At 42.8% G+C, this 25,581-nt stretch overlaps 1 protein-coding gene across 3 annotated transcripts in view; it reads right to left on the reverse strand.

Annotated features, from left to right (window-relative positions):
* TANC2 (tetratricopeptide repeat, ankyrin repeat and coiled-coil containing 2) overlaps positions 1-25,581 on the reverse strand; it is a 238,284-nt gene that overhangs the window by 119,413 nt on the left and 93,290 nt on the right. For 2 of the 3 annotated variants that reach the window (XM_085309949.1, XM_085309948.1), the window contains exon 5: positions 23,014-23,193. In XM_085309949.1, coding sequence (XP_085166075.1) covers positions 23,014-23,193 — 180 coding nt within the window. The remainder of the gene's footprint in view (positions 1-23,013; positions 23,194-25,581) is intronic. The other variant, XM_085309950.1, reaches the window with a different exon arrangement.

Genomic DNA, 25,581 nt, shown 5'->3' on the forward strand with positions numbered 1-25,581 from the left:
GTAGCTTAAAGAACAGATGTTTGCAACATCCAGCTATAAAAACATGACCCACCAAGTGGTCGCTGTTTACTAATGATCTCTTTCTGGAACAGCAAAATGTGCATTTAGTTGAAAAAAATCTACTTATTGCAATGACTATCCTTAAAGTCAAAAAAAGCCATTACTTGCATCAGCAAGGCTGAATTATATGTCCCTTAACTACAGCTGAGGAACTGAAGCAGCAGCCTGTACCGTAGGTATGTTCTGCAGGTCTTTTCTGTGTCCTTTCTTCTCCAGAAGTCAAACATAAAACATTGTCTTCAAATAGGCACTGACTTGGTACTATTAACATAGGATGTTAAATTTAAATAGCTAGAGAGGTTACTTAAAACAAATAGTGCACATTTTGGGGGCTAGCTCCTCCAATTCTTACTCAGACTGAATCTCACTGGTATCCAAGAGAGTAGAGCAGAGGCTGAAGGTCCTTCTTCTAGTGCAAATAAAATTCTCATTTGACTTTGACAGGAACTTTTCCTGAGTGAGGACAGCAGTAGCAATTCTAGGATTGGAATTAAAAGCATAATGCAAAACAATTACCAGGGAAGGCATTCAGAACATTTAATTAGATGGCTCATTTATGAAACTTGGGGCAACAGGTGGTCTATCTTCCAGTGAGGGCAAAGAAATAAATTATTTTCTTCTCAGTTTTCATGCTGAATCTCTTACAAGGACACTCTAAGTACAATAGGGGCACCGACTGCTGAAGCCTAGTCTTGAAAAAAAAAAGATATGAGCCTGCTGCTATAAACTAGATTAAAAAGATTGTATGCAACTTTGTTATGGAAAAATTATTTTTGATAGAAACAGCCCTTTTAAAAAGGAAAAATTCTGCCATCTTCATTTCAGGATTGCCTTTGGCTTCTCCTTCCACTAGCATGATCCATATGTGGATCTTCATCAGGCAAGAAAATCCAAGGTACAAAGACCTCCTGAGCACTCATGTGCTCTTCAACCAGTGGAGAAGGGAGACGCTCCTGTGTTGCATCTGCTGTGTTACCATTTCTTTGTCACCTAGTTTATAGATGAGTATTTAACTAAAAATAGATTTTCTTTAGATTAAAAGGCAGTGATAAAAGGGAATTATCATGGATTAGCAAAAGGCTTAATCTATTAAATTCAGCTTGAACCTCAAAAAGCATGTTTCACACAAACCAGCCAACCAAAGGTTATTACCACCTTAGGACCTGACTGAAGAAGGTGTTCCAGGCACTATTTTCAGTAGATCTCAATCAGTTCTACAGTTTTGACTACAACAAATGTACCTACACTGTTGTGTGGGTACACACATATACAAATATATAGCAGCACAATTTGAACGAGGTAGAAGCTGGAGGAAACACTGCTTTTCTGTAGCATAAACCGTGCCTTGACCAGCAATAACCCGGGATCTGGGACCCCCTCCTTGTCTCAGTCCCTTACAAGCATGAAAAAAGTGCACACGTGCATATAAGCACGCACAAATCACTGCAGACCTCTATTACACAGACTTGCATGCTTCACTATAAATACAGATGCAAACTGGCCATGTGCCTCGTTCTCCTGACTTGCTACCACGCTCTCAGGTCCTTCGCAGCAGCCTGCCAAAGAGTTTAGCTCATACTCCTACAACTATTTTTCCCCCCAGTTTTATCCCCTCCCTTCCTTATGCACCAAACTGCTGAATTTTGACTATGTTTTGAATTTTCCTCTGCCAGAAAAGGATGAAATAATGAAATCTGTACCTTTAAAAGTGTAAAAACATTTTATCATGGCTACAAATGATGAAAGTTAGTGAATTGCTCTGTTTTTTACTGCATATGAATCTCATACAATTGCTCTAGCTGAACAGAAGCTGAACTCTGCATTTATATATGCAAACACAGTATTATCACTTAAATTATGTACAGAAGGATAGCAATCCCAATATTTTTATACACACACACACACACACACACACACACACACATATATATATATATACACACACACACACACACAAAACTGCCCAAATTAGGATGTGAAAAGTCAGGGTATCAGCTGGAAACGCAGCCTTCAGAAACTCGCATTTAAAGAGAGCCCAAGCGGGCGCTTTGCCCATCATATATTCCCCGATTTTAGTTAATAACGAAGAGCTGCCACGCCAGAGGCTGATTCACGTGCTGGAAGCGGCCCAATGACTACGTAATGCTGCAGAGAGCAGACTTTATCGAAGTCTCTCTGGTACTAAAATGTTTTAAGTGCTGCAGTGCTATTGATCCACGGAGCTCCTGGAACAAGTAACGGCCAGTGTCAAGGGAGCTGGACTACACCCAAACCGGCTCTCAGAGACGTGGCCTTCGATGCCTCCAGCGATCCCAAATGACTCTATGTTATACCAAGGTAAGAGCTGTAAAAAGAGAAAATTACAGGCCACACGATTACTTTTGCCGTGGTACTAACGTACCCATTGTTTGCAATTAGGATTTTTATGCAAAAATTAAAGATTAATTCATCAGAATTAAAATGGGGAAAGTATGGGCTAAGTTAGTTCTTCAGGTAACCCAGCACTGCTTCGCAGAAGCCCGCTGTGTGACAACGGGCTCCCTATTTTGTTGTCTGAGAGTATCAAAGCTTTTTTAAATGATATCTGTAAGCACAAAAGGCCCATAGGTGACTACAGATTTACTGAAAAAACAAAATAATCTTTCATCAGTGTTTTTCGAGCAGGGCAGGACGCGCGAGTGCTGGGATCAGCCTCTCCCACGGCTCGCGGAAAGCGCGGTCGGCTTTGGAGCCGAGCGCCTCCGTCCCGAGAAGAGAGGCGAAGGCAAAGGAGGCAGGGAGCCGCCGGCTGACAGGAGCAGCAAGCGGGAGCGCGCGCAAGGCGGGCAGGGGAGGAACGGGGGGAGAAAGGAAAAGGGGAGTTAGTATCAACAACTATGAGAGAAATTTATTTAAAAGTGTCTTCTTTAAACTGTAGGAACTCACTAYGATCAACGTCCTGCCTAGTATTGCTTCTGAAACTGCTCTTGGGAGAAATGAGGAATGACCTGCCACCGAGGAGCAGAGGCGTTTTCTCCCGTGGGATCCACGAGAATCACTAAGCGTTACTGGAAACTTATTGCACCCTCTTGCACCCCTCAAAACAGCACGTCTGCATCGTTTATACCCCTCCTTTCCACTCCAGACAGCGCAGAAAAYGTCCCAGCGGGCCACACCAGTTACACTGGACCAAGAGGGGACTTCTCTCAGAAAGGAATGTGTCTTCTAGGAGAGAATTTTAATTGAATCAAATTATAACTCATCTTACTCAAATTATTACACTGTCAAATTATTAAACGCGACTGTGTTGATTCTCCTTCCACGCAAATATGCTCTCCTAAATAACTGCTGAATGAGAGAATAACATCGCTTTGAGGGGCTTACAGCAACAAGTACCTGAATGAGGTACGAACAATTTTAAATAAATACAGAAAAAGGCGATACAGATTTTTGTGCAAAGCGTTCAATAGCAACTAGTCCAAATTTGTGTACTCAGGAAGAATTTCATCTCCATTTCCACTTTGCTTATTTACAATAAGACTATCTGCTGTCATTTATAGCAAACAAAACAGCAATTTGTTATCAAACTTGTCACTACCAGAGACGACAGACAGCAAACTGAGCCTTGCCTTGGTCAACCCAAATGCTTTAGTTTTGCACTATACGAGTCGGAGAGCCCCGKCGCGAATGTGTTGAGCAGCTGTTGCCTACAAGGCTCTGGCAAGCCTCGAGGAAGAAAGTTGTTCCTATTAAAGATCCTGGCGGGRGGAGAACACACTCTCATTCTCTGCTGATAAAGTTTATTTCCAACACAGGCTGCCAAAAAAATCTTTTTCCCCTAAGGGAGACAGCTTTGAGGAGAAGCAAGTTATTTAATTAACGTATAGGAACAGCAGTCAGAAGAAAGGCTACTTTCATCTCTCCACCCAAACCTGCGCTATTGTTTTTGACTTCTCAAAGCTGTGTTGTAGCGGCAGCATTCTCCGAGTCGTTTCCCATCTCAAATGCTCCTTTGCATCCTTTGCAGCATCTTCTGAAGTCTTTTGAAAATCACATCTTTTAGTAGAAATTCTTCGCGAGTGGTTCATGGTTGAGTTTAAGAAGAGAGGATGAAAGAAGAGAGAGGAAGTCAGTGCTGCTCAGCTCAGCTTTCTACTTTACCTTGCTGTGAAAAGGAGCACTTTTCAGACATTAATCTTTCAGTCAGTTTTCCTTTAAAACACACCCCAAAAATAGGGTGAATGAAGACCTAGCACTCCAAGATTAAATCCCATCATCAAAATGTTAAGCCTCCATAAGTTCTGCTTAAAAAACAAAAGAAACTTCCCAAGCAGCAGAAACAGGACTAGCTAGTGCTGAAGTGGAAAGCTTCCTTCCCTTTTCCCAACAGTTTTATTTCATTAAATGTTAAATTTAAAACAGATGAGAGGAGAAYGCAACAAAATGTGAGTGCTGAGTAGTATTAACCCTATTTAATCTCCTACYACCCCACAGTTGTTGTTCTCAGCAATCCAGACACCCAAATATYGCACTGACACACACACATACAAAAGAGACAAACTATCAAAAAAAAACCCTGGATATGCTGTAAAGAATATTTAATCTACAGAAAGAAGCAAAGAGTTCCATCACTTGCATCAAATGGCAGGTAAYCCTGCTCAACCTGCACAGTGCTCAGATCGCAAGATGAACTTTCATGAGAGAAAGACTGAAGCAAACACGTTTCCTTTTTTTTTTTTTTGTATGAAATAATTTACAGAAGAGGATTGAAAGACGAGGGAGTAAAAAGAAAAAATCAATTTGTTAACAATCTTTGGAATCTGAGAAGATTCTATGGACATCCCACCAGGTCCTGCAAAGCCCACGCAACCATACTGCCCGCAACAAGGGGGTTTCGCTTCCTGTTTTGAATATGTAATATTGTGTTGGACACAGTCACGCTGTCGAAACCTTTGCAGTCATTTAACACAGCTTAATTCACCTTTGATCACAGAAGAAAAAGACATTTRAACTACAGATCATTCCCACAGAAGAAATAAATGTAACATAACCACTTCCAAAATTAGGCTATTCTTCCTCATAGAGTACATTTTCCTGTTTTCTACAGTTTGGCTGAGAAATTACCTCCATCCTTTACTTACACTTAGATTTGATTACAATAATATTTGAAACATAACATATAGCTGTGGGGCCATACTAAACCAGAAAACGTTCCAAATCACTGTTWCCCTTTACATCAAAAATCTTCTCCACCACCTCAGATGACTTAATTTASAGCTTAAAAAGGAAAATTACAGGAATATTCATGCTTTGAATTGCTGTCCATCGTAAGAGAATGAGAGTATTTGGTTCATTTAGCTCTATAATCCATCTCTAGCAGTTAATACCAGATACCTAGGAAAAAATATAAAAAAAAGAGTGCAAGTACATGATGGCCAGACTCCTTTCACAGCRTCTAGCACATCGTGGGGCAGGGAGGTGTTATCTCCCAAAGCCACCACAGATTTATCCTCCATTAATGTGCCCAGTTCCTTTTTGAGATAAGCTTCCAGCATTCACAGCACCTTGCAGCTTCTCGCTACTTAACTACAACCTGAAAAACTTACCTACAGCTTGAAAAAAACTCTTCCCACTTTCGAACTGGTGCTCCAGTTTGGAAGCAAGTACATCAGCTTGGTGGCCCATGCGCACGTGCGATGGCTTGCCCAAAGAAACTCCAACAGAGTGGGAAATGATGCCCAGTTCTGCTTTTTAAAACTCACGTCAACTTTTTCCCAAYATATTCTGTTTATCCAGGTGAACATTAATTCTGTGCTTGAGAAGRGTTTCAGTTAATTTGCTCCGTAAATACTTGATGCCGTAATAACCACCTGCCAGTCTCACGGAGTTAAGGAAGTTAAAAGGAGGTTACCCAGCAAAGACAGTAATTCAGCGATTTCACCCTGAATCCCCTAGGGAATACCTTCTGGTCCCAGTGCTTTGGCACTGCTGCTTTTGTCAGTGTGTTCTTACAACCTGCTCTATCATTACTTTCATTTGAGGCAGACCCACTTGTTCCCCTACAGAAAGAAAAGCTCCTTCTTGTGCCATCAATTTGGCACATGAGAAAAAAAAGGGAGAAAAAAAGCCCTTTTTTGAAAGATCTATTTATGCCTTGTTCATCTATGCAGCCTGCAGACTGTGTCAGACTACCTTCTCCTCACCTAGTCTAGCAAGTATTTGTTGCTAGTTTTTTTTTTTTTCTGCCCTTTGAGCTTGTTTTGGGTTTCCTGGGTTGGCGCCTCCTCTTTCTTGCATTTAACTTGCCTATTTTCACCCCCGAAACTCAGCTTCAGCTTTCTGAAGGATACCTTTCTTCCATCTAACACTGCACAGCAAAATACGTTATTTTTGTTCTTTTGCAAGACTTAAGCAGCTGATAACGCATTTGCTCAGTGCCTCTGATAGGGTCGTTTCGAAAGTCTCTATGCCACGTGCAAAGATTTTATTCCTGTAGCTGCCCTTCTTAGCAATTTTTCCAAGCTTTCTCATTTTAAATTGATTCTCCTTTTTAAAATTAAGCACAACCGAAGTGGTAGGCTTCTGGCTTTAGCGTCACCTGGATTATCATCGTGACAGAACGGCTCTTCACTGGTGGAATTAGGCATCAGAGCCCRTATGCTGCCCCAGGACCACGTTAAGAATTGTATCTTCTCATGTTAACACCTTGCTACCCAGCCAGTGGCGGCCTGACATTTCCATTTTGACACTACGTTGAGATGACACTCACTGAATCTCCTTAAYGGTTTTCCTTCCCTCACACCTTCGCTGGTTCTCTGCAGCACATCCCCGGTGGCTCTCAAAAACGCGACCAAGCAGCCGGCCACACAGCTCCAATTCTGCATCTTCCCCATCGAAGCCTCGAATTTCATTCTGGAAGGGTTTTCTTGATAGAGTCAATTTACTGACTTAATCTGACTTGGGTCCGATTTGGCCAGGTAGGTGYGCCGAGACCATTGCCCACCCGGGCTGACAGCGCTGTGCATCCCTGCGCTGCAGCGTCTGTGCCAGCTGCCTCCGCTGCTAGTACCGCGCAGGAGGTAGCGTGGGGTCGCTCCGCCTTCCCGCGCTCCTCTGTTATTACAGCAGTAAAAAATTAAAACCTGAACTAGTCATGCAGGGGAACTGAACAACAACAACTTATTTAGGCATTGATGCAAGAAAGCACGACTACTTACGCGTTGCTTAAATATTTTACAAGCAGCCAAGGACGCTCAAAGGTAGGCATCAAATTATATAGCCAAATGAGAGGAAAGAATCTGAAGAGAAAATTGGTGGGGGTGGAGGCAGGGAGTAAAGTTAAGCTGCATGCAACCAAAGTCTAATTCATTCTCATACCACATCCTTAAGACCATACCGAGATATTGTCCTCAGTCAAAGACACGAGACCAAACAGTAAAATATCCTATTATTCAAAGCCCCAAAGGTTCTGTTAACTACAGAGAGAGCAAGAGAAGGAGTATGCAAGAGCAGACGCTGTTCACTGTACAGACCCACTGCTCAGAATGAAGATAATACAGCAGAAAAGCTCATGTGAATTCATTACTTGATAAAAACATTTAAAATGAACCTAAGATGCAAATAGACACAGTGATATTATTTTATAGATATGTGCAATTCATTCAAATTTTGCTATACTAAAATTAATTTACTTGGTTTAGCTGACAAAGGCAGACCTAGAATTAAACTGATATGTAGGCATAATTATGAACATGTCATGATATGTAACTATACTTAGGATCCATATTTCTTTGCCAGTGGTACGTACACAGAATATTATACCTTTAAGATGAAGCTACCTATCTAGCAAGACCCTGATACAAAYCTGAACCAAACATGCTTGCTACACATCTAAAAAGCAGTTCCAGKTCTCACCCTCGATGCACGGGATCACATCTCCCTCCGTTACATCATCGCTTGCTGTGCTCGAGCACACGTGCTGCCTGGCCGGTTTGGTGAAACGCAGCCGTACGCGCCATTCGCGTGCCCGAGAGGAACGTCAAGCTCCGCTAGGCCAAACAGTCATTTTTTTATTATTATTTTTTTTAAAAGCCCCTAACACAAGAGCCAAGCTTAATCCAGCCCTGACGGCTGAAGATCTGCTGGCAAGAAAAGCGCAGAGCTGCTGCTCCTCCTTCCTCCGCTTCACCAATTTTCCCTCCCAGCCCAGCCCAGAAATTGTAAATCMGGGTGGTCCAAGGAGGGGATGCAGGAGAGACCTGCTGCTCCGKAGCCCCCTTAGCAGGCTGCTCGCCACGAAGCCAGCTCCCACACCAAACCCTCACTTTATAATCYGGCCACCTCAGAAGTTGGACCTTACTCCCCCAAGTGCCTTTGTCTTCCCTTCTTGTTCCCTTCTCCTTTACCGAACCCTGTGGTCCTTCTCCCCTCTGAATAAAACCTTTGTTTCTTCCTCTCCGCTTTCTCCCTGTCCAGCTTTCACTGCATCTAATAGTTGCCCCAGGTCCCTACAAAGCCTCTCTCCTGCCATCCCTTCTTTCCTCCTCATGCTCCCGTCCTCCATTGYAGGAGCCTAAAGCATTTTGCAGGGCAGCGCAGCCAGAAGAGCTGCCCTAGATCCCTCCTGCAGCCCCTGCAAACAGATGTGATACAGAGAAGAGGAAATCGAGAGACAGCAAGTCAAAACAAAAGCTCCAAAAAGCCTGCTGAGACAACAGGAAAATCCCACCGAGCTGGGAGAGGGAAGAGGTGCTTCTTTTTGTCAAAGCTAWATTTGCTTTGCATCTTAACTAATTAGCTCTCTTTAAGTAGTAGCTAGTTTGTTCATAAATATGTCGTTGTATCATCTGGGCAAGAGCTTGAACTTGCTGTCTTTTCAGTACGGTGCTTTTAAATTCACATAGTTAAGAGCAATAGTAGCATGAATTAAGTGCTGGACAAGCTCATTCTCCTATTCAAACTAATCGGCCTTTTCTAGCTTCTAGAAAATTCAAAGCATGATCTAGRAAGAGCTGCAAAAAGCAAACCAGTCAGTCTTTTTTTGCATGTAAAGAAACAAAGATGCAAACTCAAGCAATTTGCCAAAAGCTAAAGTCCACATTATATTCATTTCACTCAAAAATCTGTTCTCTGTAGTCATGTACTCATTGGAATAGAAAACTGGACATCTTAGATAAAGAACAAAACCCACCGGCTTGTTTAAGTCTCTGTTGCTCTGAAGGATTCTACCATTCATCAAAAAGACAAGAAGAGGCTGGATTCTTACAGAAGTAGAGGAGAGGACAGGGATCTGCATACAGAAAATCTGACCGTGTGGCATTTATGGAGAAAAATTACAAAAAAAACAGAAAAATAATAAAACAGGCAAAACCAAAAGAATGTAGAAGAGTAGCAATGCTACAGATCTTGCACCTCTGCGTGAACTAACATGATACTCATAAATACACAGTGCTGAAAATGAAGGTACCTAAGTGCTACTTCCTAAAGAGGGGAGCTGTTAATAGACCAGGAGAGAATAACATTAGGTTTAAATTATCATCTRTCAATCCAGTTTACAAAAGCTGACCAACACATTGCACCTGCTTAGATTTCCTGATATCTATTTTAAACAAAGCATACTACAGCTTTAGAGTAAACACGAGATGAAGCTAAATTAAAAAACTATGATTACCACGTAACGCAATACTTATAGTGCAGGGCCACTTATATCACTATGCGCTGAAAATCAAACTAGAATGCTTTTACCGAGCACTGTTTGGATGCAAACGTCAAAGCACAAGTTTAATCTTGTGTATATAAACAAATCACACGTGCAATGTTTACGTGGTTGTTCCATAGCAGTGTGGTGTGTTTGGCAATCAGAGAGAAYGTCTCAGCACAACAATAACGTATTTATACATGCATAAAAGCCTTCGGTCCAAACACAACTTCTAGCAAATCTGGTGTGAGATAAAACTGATCTTTAGCACTAGTTACTAGAGGACAACGTTCAGTCATTCACTCTCATGGCCTCGTGCAACATGCCCTCATGTTAAGTGGGCAGCAAGGATCTGTCTGTTTTCCTGGGCAGCTATAGAGTTTTCTCACCAAAATATGTAATGTCGTGCTTACATTTCTTAGTAAAATTAAGTGCTTTTTTTTCTGTCCCYTTTCCAAACATCTTTTTGCTCTTGAACCACCACATATTCTCCTAACTGAATCGATGGAGGCACCGTTGCCCATGGCTCCTGAATTCCCATCCCCTCTGAAGCACATGTTTGTTCTTTCCACTCTTTTGGCTGAATGTTTGATGAAGTCTTAACCTAAGGCAGAGGCCAAGTATGGAAATTATCAGGTCAAACAGGAAAAAYTTGGACTACCTTCCCTCTCTCCATCCTCCAAAACAGGAGGCTTATAGAAAGATTAGGCAACCTAACTATCTGCARAATATTAATTCCAGCCATAACAATAAAATAATACCAAAATTAATAACAATACACTTCAATGACATTGAAAAGAAAAAATTTTGAAACCACAGCGATGACCCTGTTAACTCTGGAGTAAGGCACTGAAATAATCCCATCACCCCAAATAAGTTACCCGGGCCACTAGAATAAGGTTGAGAAGAGCTACTGTTCRACACTACTCATTTTTCTTGTGCAAAACAGAGAAACTTTCAGAGATGTTCTAATATTTCAGAAAAACAAACAGGGTATTCAGCAGCCTATTATTTAAACTATTAGAAAGCTGATGCTGCAAYAAGAAAGCAGCTGGTTAAGAAATGTATACACTGTATTATCTAATTGGAAATATCATCCTGACCCCTATTTTGGTAACAAGTAATGCATCATTTCTTAACAGAGTAGACAGAAGGAGGATGCATTGTGTTGTTTCACGTTYTGAGGATCAAAAACCATTGGTAGGGGTTATATCAGTACAAGGTGCGCAGGTATTTAGGAATACAACCTGAATACTGGGCCAAATACCTCTCCGATACAACTCCAAACTATATTTGTGTGGTTAAATCAGTCCTATATCTACAAACAGAATTAAACATCACCAACAGTAACTCAAGGAAAGCTAGAGAGCAAGGAAAGAGAAAATGCTGAAAGAACGCTCCAGRGTAATGGCTCTTTTTCCATCCATTTTGGGCATCGGTCTTGGTTCTGAATAATAAAAACTCCAAACCATGTAGGTAGGCAATTAATGACCCTGTTTTAATGCCCAACTATACACGTGCTGCAAGAACTTTTAACATGTCACAGCTCCAAACTTGGTGAGGATGCTGGGAGCGGCRGTGAGACTAAGCAGTTTTCTCCACGATTAGAGGAAACTAAGATTCTGGTAGGAACCACATCAGAAATTAACTTTGATAAAAATAATGGTTGGTCTTAGGGGAAATAATCCAATGTGATCATGCAAAACAGAGCAAGAAGCACTGAGAAAGCAGGTTATAGAAGGAGGAAAGGCTAAGAAAATAAGTGACAGTTTGAGAGGAGACCTGCGAAGGCCGCCTCTGCTCATAAGCAACGCCAGGACTAAGTGCAAAGTTCTTTTAGGGAATGCTCTAGGAGCAAAAAGAAGGAAAGGTACCTCCAAGGGAATGAAGGTGGCCTGATTTAACTCCACGTTAAGGCTTCCCACACTGCCTTCTCTTGTTGGAGGAACTTTTTAGCTATGACTAAAAATTAAACTTCTCACCTAACAGAAGTCTAGTCTTCGACAGATGCTCCATTTTGTGTAGCATCAGTGTGAAATAAGGACAGACTTTCAGCCCCGAGCTTCTGAAAAGCCAAGGAGGTTCCAGGCTCTTTATTTATTTTTAAATGCTACTTGCATTAAACATAAACCTTTGGGGCTCTCTCTTCATTTAAGTGCATATAAAAAAAAATCTCCAATTAAAAGATGCTATCGCCCTTTCCCATGTATACTCCTGTGATAACTTGTTTACTCTATTCACTGTGAATCTGAGCTAGTTAAACAGTCTAAATGTTTTGTTTTTTTAAAAAAAAGGGTAAAGAGCAAATTGTACAGGTTTTGTAGGCCCAGCAGGCAGTCTAGGCAAACATCAAGAGAAAACAYGTGGGATTTTGTGCACATCTCCATTATCATTACTGCTCTGGTAATATGGAAGGCAGCTGTGTGTCAAAACAAGACAGAATAGGGTTCTTGTCTTGTAAACACCATTCTGGGAAAAAAGCACCCTAAAATTGGCTAGTGATTTCCTACAGCAAATAAATATATACCAATTTTCCCCCCTTTCCTCYATTTAAAAATAAAATAAGCTGCATCCAGGCTACCATGAAATTAATGCAGAAACATCAGGAGTTTGACAGCTCTTTAATGAAAGAAAAGCCCTCCACCCACGATTTGGTTTAATTCAGAAAGTTACAAATACATACATTATTTCGCTATATAAATTGCAGGAGCAGTTTGGGAGCCACACAAAAATGGAGTGGGAAATTAATCAATTCCCACACAAAGAGTTATATTTAATTAAGAAATACGAGTGCATCACGTATGTGGGTGCACACACAGACACATTCATACACCTGCTTTATTTCTGCAAACCCAACTGGAGCCCGTACAGCTATACGCCTGTCAAAACAAATCACAGGTCCAAAAATAACGAATGAAGCAGCATAAAAAAGAATAGTAAGGGACTGACACAACAGGAAGAAAAATACATTCAACAGACACTGCTGTATATGAAAAAGCAACCTCCACCTCTAATTGGTTTTACTCCCAGAAACAGTATAGGCTGCCCCACTAGAATACAGGACAGGATTAAAAATGTAGATGCCAAAATCATGAGGAAATGTTGCTTTTCTGTGTGTTTTACTTTAACTCATTAATCCTGTCTGAAAAAATAACAAGTTTCTACTTCTGTTAAACCTGAGGATAACTGTAGCTCGCAATATAGTTGAGAAAATTAAATGCAATGTGGGTAACACCCAGAAAAGACACGTTACGCATCTTGGAGAAACCTGAACCTACTGGCAGCCTCCAGAGCGGATTCAGCCCTTGGCACCGCTGGGCAGTTCCCAAGCGCAGCCCAGAGCGGGCCTGCGGGCYGGCTCTTCTCCTACGTGAGAAACACGAATTTTGGATCAATGTCACGTCGAAAGCAACACAAATCAAATGTAAATGCACTSTGAACACTGGGATACAAAAACCTCTAAAAAGGATGAAAGTCGGCACTGAAACCACTGGTTTTAACTGCTGCATCTCTCCAGAATTAAGTGCAGCATGAACAGTAGGGACCTTAATAGCTTTTCCTCAAATGTTACCTTTAAAATGAGTATTAACGTATTTCTATTTTTCCCAGGAGCACTAAATTAAAAGCCTAATTTTTTTTTCCCAGTGAGAAGCAAATTTCCTTGCACAGTCCCTCTCCTCCAACACGTGCGGCTTCTGTAATCCACTCAATTCTAACCTGGGCTCATCCTGCAATACTAAAGAAACCCCTCATCTCCCTGCCTTTGCTCTGAGAGCAAGAGTGACCGGTGGCAGTTTTCAGCTCAGCCCTCAGTAGCTCTTTCAGATTATAGTATCACTGAGAAAGCGGGATTTTTCTTTTTTCCTTGCACGTCCGTTTGTGCACGAAATTCTGCGCGCCGYGGCGAGCAGGAGGCAAACTCGGATTACGTAAAACAGCAACTGAAAGAAAAACAGCGGAAGCGGAGCYAGCCTTGCTCGTAATAAAAACCTCCTAATGGCTGCCCGGCCCACCGCAGGCGGCAGCATCCCTCTCCGCGCGCCGCTTTTCCGCGGAGTTTAAAGGCGGCCAAGAAGAGCCCAACGCGGCCGAGCGCGAAGCGCGCGCGAGACAAGGCGGATACTCACGGGGTTTCGCCGCGGCCGCGCCGCCCCTCWGCTCGCCCGCAGAGCGCTCCGGCCGCGCGTGGTCCCCGCCGGCCTCTCCCCAGCTCCGGGCGCTCCGGAGGCCTCCTCCCGCCGGCGCGGCAGCTCCGCGCCGCCGGCGAGCATCGCTCGCCCCGGAGCAGCGGGCTCCGAGGGCAGCGCGGAAGGGCTCCGCGAGGCCGAGCCCTCYYCCTCCGGCCAGGCACTGGGCAGCGYCTCCTCGCAGGGCGCCGCAGCGAGCGCAGGCTCCCTCGGGCCGGGCCCGGGGGGAGAACCCCAAGTATTCCTGCGCTCTCCGCGGCGCAGCTCAATTCGCTCTTTCGTCAGAGCGGAAGGCCGACAGCAGGCGGCAGATCATGGCGCAGTAGCGCCCGGCGCGGGATTCGGGGATGCTGCCGTGCGCGCTCCGAGCGATGCGGCCGGAGCAGCCCGATGAATGGTGCAGTGCTGCCGCTGGCATGGCAACCGGAGCGGAGCGGGGAGAAAAAGCCGCACCATATAAGGAGCCGTGACATGGATTGTGGGAGCAGATTCCACTAAAAGGCTCCGAGCCCTCGGATGCGTTAAAGCAGCAGCATCCTTTCCGCCCCGCTGGTATCCCCCCGGCGCTGTCGGGGTCTCGGCACGGTGGCAGCAAGCCGAGACCCGCGCGCCGGGAGCGTTGTAAGGACGTGCAACACAGTGATGCGATTTTGCAGCTTTTTTCGAGTCTGCTCGGAATTATTACGTAACGAAAATGACAGCAAGCTAACAACGAAAAAAAATTAAAAAAAATAAATAATAAAAAAAGAACAAGTAAGAGCCTTCGGGAGCTGCCAGCTCCAGGCGGGGAAGAAGCTGCGCCTGGGTGGAAGCAACCTGCAGCACCATCAGGTGGCTGAGCCCCGAGCAGCACCGGCGCCTGCCGCTCYGCCCCGGCACCGGAAAACCTCCCGGCGTTAACCCGCGCATCCGCCGGCGGCCCGCACCCGCCAGCAGCCCGCCCCGAAGGCTGGCAGCGCCCCAAAGCGTCTTCAGATAACACAGCGCCACGAAAGCCAACTCGTACGGCGCGTCGCCGAGCTGCAGGCACGACCGAGGCTCGTACTCCCCGTGCAATACGTATCCCGCGCACAGAGGACAGAACTTCACGCGGCGCTGCCAGCGGGTGCTTTTTACTTCATGCACGGCCTCAGAGACACAAACACGTTGCAAGAGCTCTGCAACYGCTTCACCCCCGGCCAGCACGAAACTGCACTCCCGAGGTCTTGCCCGAGCTGCCCAAATCTAGACTTTCAGAAATGCTTTCCCTTCGCTGCTCTATGTCACCTGCACAAACGCAAACCCCGCCAGCTTCTCCCCGGCACTCGCACACCTCMAGGAGCCGTCTCATCGTCGCTCACGCTCACACTCAGCTGAGCGAGCCCGTTAGCTTCAAGGGAACGAGCCGYCCCGGAGGGCTGCCGTTATTAATCTGGTTTTGTCACCATTAAACAAGMAACGATTAAAGTTGGGCTTTCCACGCACAGAGAGCTCAGCTTGTTCCGTCCCCCCATGGCAGTTAGCATGAAGAATATTTACCCATTTGCTAAAGACAGAGAAGGAGGAAAAAAAACACAAAAGTGTTTCAAACGTAAGCTATTAACGCTTCCTTTTTAATAACAACCCCATCAATAGATATAAAAGGAGGACGCAGAAGCACCCAGCGCTAAAAACGAGGTAGGTGAAGGCGTTCAGGGCACCAGCCCRGCCCGGGCGGCTCCGTCGCAGCTCGGCAGCACCCTGGCGAGTCCCCGCAGCGTCCCGACAACGTCTCCACGGCCGGAGGTCCCTTTGGGAAAAGGCATGCTACTAATTGCCTAAACGCAAAGATGTATCCGTCTGCGCAAGCCCCCTCCCGAAAAGCATCGCCCTCCTCAACGAGGGGTATGATACAACTGCACTCTTTCCACTGGGACCGGGGCTTTGAGCCATCAATAAATATTACCGGTGGCTTTGAGCCGTCTATAAGAAAAGATTTAACCCAATAATTTTGAAAATTGCTCCTGTGTTTGCGCTGCAACTTTTAAATGCTAATTTTACTCCAAAGAGAAATCAAAATAGTGTCTTTTTACATACTTGTGGGGGATTTTCCTCTTTTTTTTTCCCTTTAACATTACGTGTTCTTTACATTATTCTAACATAACTGCTGTTGTGATAAAAAGAATTTAATACATACAGCATCCACTTAGGTTAAACACGCTGATTTAAAGCCTGTTTGTAGCCACTGCTGAACAACAGGTTATACTTGTAGGAGAGGGAGAGAAAGCGGATTACTTACGCTTCCCTATTACCTCACCCTTTAGAAAGCAATGGCCTGAGTTTTCCTTAATCACCCTCCTATTCAGCAGAGCGAAAATTGCAACCACATTGAATATTTATCARCCCTCACGAATTCAGCCCAGACTTAGCACAGAGAAAACGGAGAAATCAAAAGCGTTCGTGGGCTCCTCTGGAAAGCAAGCCAGCACGCTGCGTCACGCGGCCCCACGGCTTCAGACCAAACAGGGGCCATCTCGGCTGCCGCCCAGACGGAAAACTAACTCGTTTACTGACCAGTCAGGTTAAAGGCTTCAAAAGATGAAACTCTAAAACTCTAAAATACAAACTAAAAAGAAATGCAATGCTAATTCCTATCGTGCAAGTTCCCTGGTGCTCTACAGGTTTCTCTTCCTTTTTAAAGAGTCGGTCAGACCCCAAAGCAAACCAGCTCCCACGATGTCCATGAGAAACTGGTGCCACCTAGAAGCCATCTCAGAAGCTGCTTTCCTTTCCTCTGACAAACCTACTCCACAACTACCCTGGAATGGATGCATACATTTCTAGACCTGTTCAAGACATTTTAGCCCTTGAACATAAGCAAATTATCTTCTGAATAGGCTGAAAGCCTTTCGTATTTAAATTTCTATCTCTGAAGAATTCCAGAAAGTATTAACTGGAATTTGGTACAATCACGTTTTGTTGTAAGCAKCCTTGGGAATCCAAATCTTTAGGAAAAAAACACTTAAAGACAACAAAGTGTTTTATGTAATAAACAGTACCATTCCCCTATGCACCACTGTGCAGATATGGAAATTATTACATGAATGGGTTAGTCACACACAAATGTATGTAAGGAACAAACAGCACGAAAAAGGCCCGACAATTGGATAATTTCTCAACAATTTTCTATGCTCTGAAGGTCGCTTTGAAAAATCCATGTGGCAACTGTCAGATGGACAAAAGCCTCTCTTCATAACCCTTCAGTTTCCCAGAATAACCCTCATCCTCTTCCAAAAGAAATCACTGCTTTTATTGTGCAGCATTAACAACTGGAAATAAGAGCGAGGCAAAGTAGAAGAACAAACAGCATCGCAGCGAGCAAGACTCAGAGAAACGTCTCCATGCACTCGCTGTCGAACTGCGGGCTATTTGCTTTTCTCCTAAGCTTCATAATTGCAAGGWGATTTTGAACAAAGTTGTTTATCAGCTCTATGAGATTTAAAGTATGGAGAGAAAAAGAAATAGTAATGACACAAATAAGAGCGAGGGGCTGTGAACTCATCTTCACCAATCTGACGCCAATTCCACATTTTCTTTAATGAAACAGTACAGTCTGTGCTGACATCATGAACAAAATGAAGTATTTAACAAAAATGAGGGTCTTTACACGTCACCAGTCAATGTCCCCCAGCAAACAAACCCCTCTTTACTTGCTGGTACAGTAAATGGTCAGTCATCCAATAACTGTGTCTTTCTGCAGCTTTTCAAGTCTGCCAGATTAACAGTAGATAAGAGAAAGACAGTAAGAAATATTTGAAGAAAAAAAAGTGATAAATACTATGTTTAATGACTAAAATGAATAAAATGTAGTAGAAAGCATTACCTTCCCCATTCCTTTGTATGTTAGTTTAAAGCAAGCACAGCAAATTCCTATAATGACTGCAAAATAAACATTTCCCTTTTAAAATATCAACAGGAAATTAAAACTAATAATTTAAAAATCATGCTAACTCATCAACGCACTGAGACACGCTTTGAATTCTAAGTCTATTAGGAGCTCCACTGAAGTCATCAAGACATGTACGTGCAAAACATTAGCACGTGTTTACATGCTGTACTGGATTGGGTCTAGCTGCAGCAGGGTGTTTAAAACAGACGCAAAAGGGAAATGCAACTTTAAGACAAACACAGGCAGTTTCCCATAGATTTCTGTGTCCCCCCAAAGCAGAACTCCAAATCGAAAGAGGAGCCCATGGTTTTCTTCATTTGTGTTTGTGCAATAAGAATTATCAGCATTTCGTCAATGCCGTGCTATTTTACATGGCTCTCGTCGAATACCCCGGCACGGTTCTTCAAAATGCATTCCCACGGGAATGCAGAACACACGCTCCCCAAACCCTGGGAATTTGCTCAAAGTCACCCATTTCTTTAAATTGCTACCTACAAAAGCTCCCACTAGGATCCCAGCACCCGGCACACTGAGAAGCTCCAAGATCCCAAACCACCGCCTGGCCAAATGCAAGCAAAGCTTCCCACGAGCTGGGAAGTCAATGAAGCCGGACCTGTTGCCACATTGAAAAAATAATTATTGATATATGCAGCTTAATCCACTAGGCTGAATTGCTGCAATTTGGATGATGACGAGGAGGAGGCTAATGCCAGTTTTCAAGCAGAGCAGGAAACTAACAGATGAGAGAACTGGGAATAATATAAAGACCATGGAAGAATACTCAGGTAAGACAGAAGCAAATTAGCTCTGTGCCATACAATATATTAAACAAGTACAAATGCATGTTATGACTAGGAAAATGGCCACTCTTCAATTTGTCATTTTTCACAGTCTCTGCTTTCAGCGTCAGGATGCTTTTGGACTCCACATCTGCCAATTACTATCTGGCACTGCACAAAGAAAGACTTCATTAAAAATACACGGAGAATTTCCATACACTGAAGCACTGCAAACAGTGTATTTGCATCTGAAGAAAGGACTGACAACTAGGAAAAACCATACTAATATCGCAGACTATGCTGAGATGGACTGCATTTTGAAACAACTTCTCTCATCTACTAGACTTTATGATTTTAAAAGTCAGTAATGAACATTAAATAAAAAAATAAGCTCATTTTAGCAGTCACTCTGGTAAAGCAAGATATGGAGCAAAATACAGAGTACTCTTAGCTGTTTCCTAAAAGAAAAGGAAATTCCATGGGACAAAAATAATAGTAAGCATTTGTGTCTGAACACCCCCTGAACAACCCTGACTGGAGACTGCAAATTGAAGGATACTTTTAAAACTGAAAGTATTTCAAATAAATAAAAGATCAAAACCCTCCCTAATCTCCCCAGGTGACATCATCAGCCTTCCCGAAGGCCCCACGTAGAACTACGTTGCGGTTCTCTCGTTTCCACTGAGAAGTYCTCTGCAGATCCTCACGTTTTAAGACGGAACTTAAGGCACATTTTCAAAGTCCTTATCAATTGATAAGTCATGCAGAAGACAGCTGAACAAGGGAGTCAAACTCCAGGCATCCTTTAAAATATTTTCACAGCTCTTTATTTTTCCAGTGTCACCCTGATCATCCCTCACCTCCCGGACTCGCTCCTACCGAATGGCCTCAACCCACTGCAAGTTCCTGCAGAGTCAAAGTAGCTTCTGTATTTTTCAGAAATCTCTTCCTCCCGCCTTTGCCTTTTTTATGCCCTTCCAAACTCATTCACTCAACCGCCAGCTCTGAATTTTCAAAGTCCTCTGAAGAAATCTCTCTTATATTTATTGAGAGAATAGTATATGTTATTTGAATGCAATTGAATACAATCATTCATATATTAAGCAATTATTTATAAATAACGATACCTGATCTCCAATACTTACTCCATACACATGGCTAATTATTCAGTTACTTTTGGCAAATATAACCTCTGTTTATGTCCATAGTGCAAACCTTGGTGCCTCTCAAAATGCAGTAACACTCTACTCTTTACTACCATATGGTTAGCAAATGAAACCTTTTTTTTTGTCTGCTCTTTTTAGCTTGTGTATCAAACTTCAGCTTCTTTCCTGAAACAGCAGCCAAAGCTGTAGAAATTGGAAATCCAAATTTTTAACCGAGATTCCAGCACATTAATGAGCTCAATATTACTGATTCTCATCCAGTAAAATCAGATTACGATAAACATGCAACTGTTAAGAGAGTCTAAATGTAATGTGTAGTTGCCACAGAAATCTTCTCTGATTTGATTTGACACACACATGCTCAAAAATGAAATTAAGACATAGAATTAGAAGTAGTTTTGCTTTTTTGAGTATTCTCTCCAGAAAAGCAGTATCAGGTCACAAAAAATAATGTAGTTATCACAGGTACTTTGCAGTTGATGCACAGAGGCATTCGCAAAATAATGATTAAAACAACTTGTGATTTGGGACTTTACTTACATCATAGGACACAAAAATTCGGCTTGTGAAATAAAATGGAAACATCCATTTTACGGGGTCCTGTAAAAATAGTTCTTTCATCACATACTGCTTCTTTTTTACAATCTCACTAGGCATCTTTCTATAAAACTGCACCCCTTTAGTAACCTGTCTAGAAAAACTAATAATTCCACTGTTACTCCTTTAATTGTTAGAAATTCTTATCTGGGAGTATTTGTAACTATTCTCAATGTTAAATTAGTTTGCATGTGAAAAACTGCATAATTTCCTCTTTGTAATTACATTTCTCTCTGGTTCGTGATTCTCTATAACCTAAAACTACTTACATAACTTGACTCTTACCAATTCCAGACTACTTACTTCCATGTAGTCTCAAATAAACTGAGAACATGGCACGTTAAGAACCATAACTCCTTTTGAAAACTAAATGTTTCATTGATTGCAATTTTGGGGGACGGAGCTGCCTGCAATTTAGTGTAGAAACAGGCACCATTCTATAGATTTTACCCTCTCCCCGCTATTTTCAGCAAAATTTCAACTTACTTCAATACAGTGCTGGAATTGGCCCAAATCAGCATTTTAAAGAAAGTCTTACCACTACCTATGGCTGGTGTCACTTATCCTTCTGACCATCAGAGGCATTAAAGAAACCAGAACATGTAGTTACTGACTCTTTGCTCTTCTCAGGCAGGTAAAATGCAAAGTTTGCACTCATGTCATAGCAGTTTTCCTTGAACAAAATTGTTATTAAACAACCATTTAGAGACTGAATGCAGCCTCCTGAACGTAAGCTAAAAAGGCGGCTGAGCCAAGCAATGGACAGGATCAAAGTCAGTAATTCTGATCAACCCAGCTCCAAGAAGTTGCTCCAAACACTAGCTAGGAGGTGGTTTCATTAAGGAAAGAAGCGGTTTCACTCTGTACAAAGGGGTAAATGTTAAGTGAACACTCAGATATGGATGCAGTTTATATCCAGACACCTAAATGCAGGTGCACAGGTATGAACAACTGTTTCAAGTCACACCAGAACCAGAGGAACCTGGAAACCAACTCAGATGGCCCCGAATTGGACACCTAGGGCCAGCCACCCGGCTCGTTCGTTAGCTGCTGTCGACTCTAGTGATTAGAGACCTGCAGAGTACAACGGGAGATTGAGCAGCCAGTGCATGGGAGGATGTCTGCTTGCAGGTATCTTAATCTCAACCCAAATCTCATCTTTGCTGCCATGAATTTGGGAACACCTAAATTAGATTTATAGGTGAGGGTCCAAAAGGTGGACAACACAAACTGACCACTATCATGGGCAGAGCTTAACACCTTTAAAAACGCCTTTGGTGGGTGATTCCAGGTGAGTTCCCATCACCGGAGAGCTAGCTTTCGAATCTTAAAGGAAGCATAAGACTAACTGATTTGGAGGGTGTGAGGTGGACGAGAGGGAACAGCAATGGAGGTGGCATGGAGTCTGTGTGAGGGCAAGACTACGCTGCCGGGAGCCAGCCACGCTGGGGCATACAGAGATGGGATAGATCCACTATAAAAGTAAAAATAAGAATAAAAAACTAAAAAAAAAAAAATATCAAAAGATTATTAGGGTGTTAGTGAGAGGAACGAGAACACGCTGTTACTGTTGAATTTCTCATGTTTTTTGGACCAATATTTCTTTCTTGCAGCATTTTTACATCATTTGATTAAATAAGGTTATAAAAGGGAGTCACTTTGCTCCAGAGAGGGTTCTGGGCAGCAGCCAAACCTCTGCCCACCGATCAGAGCACAGATGATGAGAGTGAGGAGTGAAACAGGGACGTTTTAGACAGCAGACAAACTCCTTTAAACTTAAAACAGGTAAAAGATGTTATTTGCTCTGGCTTTCACGGATGTGTGTGTCTAGTGTACTCAGACCAGCGCCAGCCAAGCCATAGAGCTTTGCTCACCCTTCTGAATCCTTTTCTATTTCTCCTTTCATCAGAGGGCAGGGAAAATAAAAGGTACAGAAGAGGGTCCCTTTTGTAAGCACAGGTCTGACTACATTGGCTAAAAATTTTTCAAAGGTTTCTGTCAATATAAATATAGCATCCTGGCTTTTAAACATGGGCAGAGAGAAATGTCAGATTTTAGGCAGAAGCAAGTTTCTCAAATTGTTCCCAGAAGAAATCTGATGTCAGGCTTTTAAATGCACATTAGTTGCCAGGTTCTTTCAAAAATCCAACTACTTTAAAACAATCAGGAGTTCAAATACGCAATCCCAGAAGATGAGAGAAACAAAACAGTTTAAAAATATGTATGAATGATGAAAAAAAATCACTTTGCCATACTAAAACAAATCTAGCATTTTTCTGATGCAGTCTTCTCTAAGCATTAAAAATTTTAGCATAAATTTCCTTAAAATTACTATAGCATTTTCATCGTGCATAAGCCACAACACAAAATGGAACTAAAATACATTCTGGTAGTACTAGAATATTTGTAAATATTTGTGAAATGGAGGGATCGTTTTCAGAATAGAAAGATTTCTCCATCAGAGCAACATCCAATCCATTCCTTAAACTACTCTGCTCCTGCAAACACTGCGGTTTTAGTCTACAGCGGGTGACACAGTAAACAAATGCTGACTTGCATGCAGAAGCTTGCTCAGAGTTTTCTTACAGATTTTGCACCAATGGACCTTAAAAGCCCCACGGAACTTATGTAAAGTCCTTACCAGTTAACTTCTTCACAGGTTGGAGCCGAACACTGATAGACTGATGTGTGAGTAAGGGGGAGGATGGAAGAGAGCGGGACATGCCCTCCATAATCCGAATGTGCTGCATACCTTCGGTCACTGGGAGTGGAGGAATTGCGTAGTCTGGTTCAAAAGCACAGTCGTTCTCTGTGGAGGTGCCTGGGAGGACGAGAAACATAACATAGGATGGCTTAGAATGAAGGAGGTCTACGGCTTTCGCACCTTCACCTCGGACAAGCTTGGTCCTTCCCATGAAGGAACAGCATTCCTGCAACCACATCTCTTTAGGTCATGAACAGCATAACCACAAAGTGTTTACTTTGACTTTTTTAGTTAAGAGCCCTAGAGACACCAGTTTCAATTATCATTCAGACACAGCAATAATCCAACTGGCAGTTTTGGCATGTTCAGATTGCTGCTTTCTATTAAAAGATCAGGTTGGTTTAACTACATTTTCTCTTTGTATTTTGATAACACTTCTTATTTATATAAAGCCTTTGGATTAAAAAAGCTTTCGTACGTTCTTTGAGCAAGAAAACGTGCTGGCCTTCCATCTGCCAGGTAGTACGGCAACCAAACTCAGTGCTGTTTGCCAGGGAAGCATCAATCTTGAGGAGCTGGTAGCTTAGATCTTGGAGAACAGTAAGTGAAGGCAGTAGCAGCTTAAAGAAAGACATGTAAAAAGATACTAGGGATGGAATAAGCAAAGGTCTATTTGAAGCCTGGGGGGGGGGGTGGGTGGAGAAAAGAAAAAAGGAACAAATAAAACCCTCTACGAGCAACCAGCCCCGCAACTCTCCATGTTGTAAAAGGAAGGGGAGGTGTCCTAAAGCAGGAAGAGTTTGGAGCCTGAAGTATTTCCTATTTGCTGCAGAATATGGAAACCTGTGATCCAGAATATTTGGTGCTCTCGGCACAACCTTATAGAGTTGACCAATAATGTGCAAGATCATCTTAAAACCAATCACATTTATATCCCACTACAAATCACGTAACAGAATTATACTTGTACTACACCCTTAAGAGCTGCATTTTAGCTTTTAGTGCCAACTACTGTTTTTCCTTCATCAAGGCAAGCTATTGATCTGCGTTGGATAGCTCTGTGCGGTTCTCAGTGGCCTGCATAAATACATTTAAAAGAAAGTGCAACTCCTAGACAGTGAGTAGACAGAAATTCTCTGTGGACAAAAGGACAAATGCTTTCAAATACATGGTACTTTGGAGGAGACAATGGACTAACTTTATTCCCAATATCCAAAGGACAATGTGAACAATGCAAAATATCATTTATGAGCAGAGGAAAAACATGCATTCAGATAACTCAAATCTTGGACAAGCTCCTGAAACCTGCAAAAAGGTAGTACAATTTGTGGCTAAAATCCACCCATTACTGATGCCAACTTTCAGGGATATGTCTCAGCATTTCTGTATCTTCATTACAATACATTAAACAAGCACTAATGCACGTTACACATACGCTGTTTCTGACAGTTCAAAATATGAACTTCTACTCTTGTTTGCTGAACATTTGCCATGGTTCATAGGAATTAAGTGAACATGTTTGAAGTTTAATACTTACAGTTTTGTCCTTAAATCTTTATGACTTCAGTAAGCTCTAATAGTATGTTAGTTTGATATATTTATGTTGAATTCATTACAGATTGCCATTATTGTCACTGCAAGCTAGTCACTGATAGTTTTTCTATTTGTTTTAGGCTGCTTTAAGGAAGTGCGTGAAGAAATATTCCACTTGACTACGTCCCTTTAAGGGGAAGCAGGTCACTGTTCTTTTTTACCTTCCATTTTTGCATTAAAACATGCTGTTGCTGACAATATGCTTTTTATATTCTAATAGGAAACATTTGGTTATAGTCAGAGAAAACTAGAATTACCGACTTACCAACTTTTCATGTCCGCTACTACCACCCTAGCCCAGCAGCGGCTCAGCCTCGCTTTGCAGCCTGCGAGAGCCCAGCGAGACGCCCGGGTGCCACTGCCACCCGTCCACCAGCTGCAGTGCTTCGTTACACGCACTGACACTGCTGGAGTCTGGGCTCACGGCCTCTTCAAAGTGCTTCCTCGGGCCTCTTCGATCACAGGTGCAGGAAGCACTGTGGTGTGCTGAAACCTCTCATCTAATCATGGTGTCCACATCTAAGCCAGCTGTTTTGAAATGCTTCTCAAGCACTTTAGGACAAGGCTCATCGGACTAGATGTTTTGGGGTTCTGCTTTTTCTGCACCCTGGACTCCACTGCCTATCGATAACCTCTGCTGACTGCAAAGGGAATCCAGGGCGATCAGCTTGGAAGTCCCACTATGCTAGACACATCCCCATTCAGCTGCCTGGATACCACCCCAGGGGCTTTCATATATCAAAGCGCACACAGCTGTGCTGCAGCATTCACAGCATCAAAGGTGGGAAGATGGCAACGTCTCAGGTTTCCCCCCATCAGATGGAAAGCCATGCAGCATGCAGACTGGACAAACAAAGTTGCTTGAAAAGACACGAATGCTCTCCAGAGCAAGCCCAAGTCTTGCACTCGTAC

Source organism: Rhea americana, unplaced genomic scaffold (assembly GCF_003343005.1).
Source record: "Rhea americana isolate MKP2758 unplaced genomic scaffold, rheAme1 scaffold_308, whole genome shotgun sequence".
Taxonomy (NCBI): domain Eukaryota; kingdom Metazoa; phylum Chordata; class Aves; order Rheiformes; family Rheidae; genus Rhea; species Rhea americana.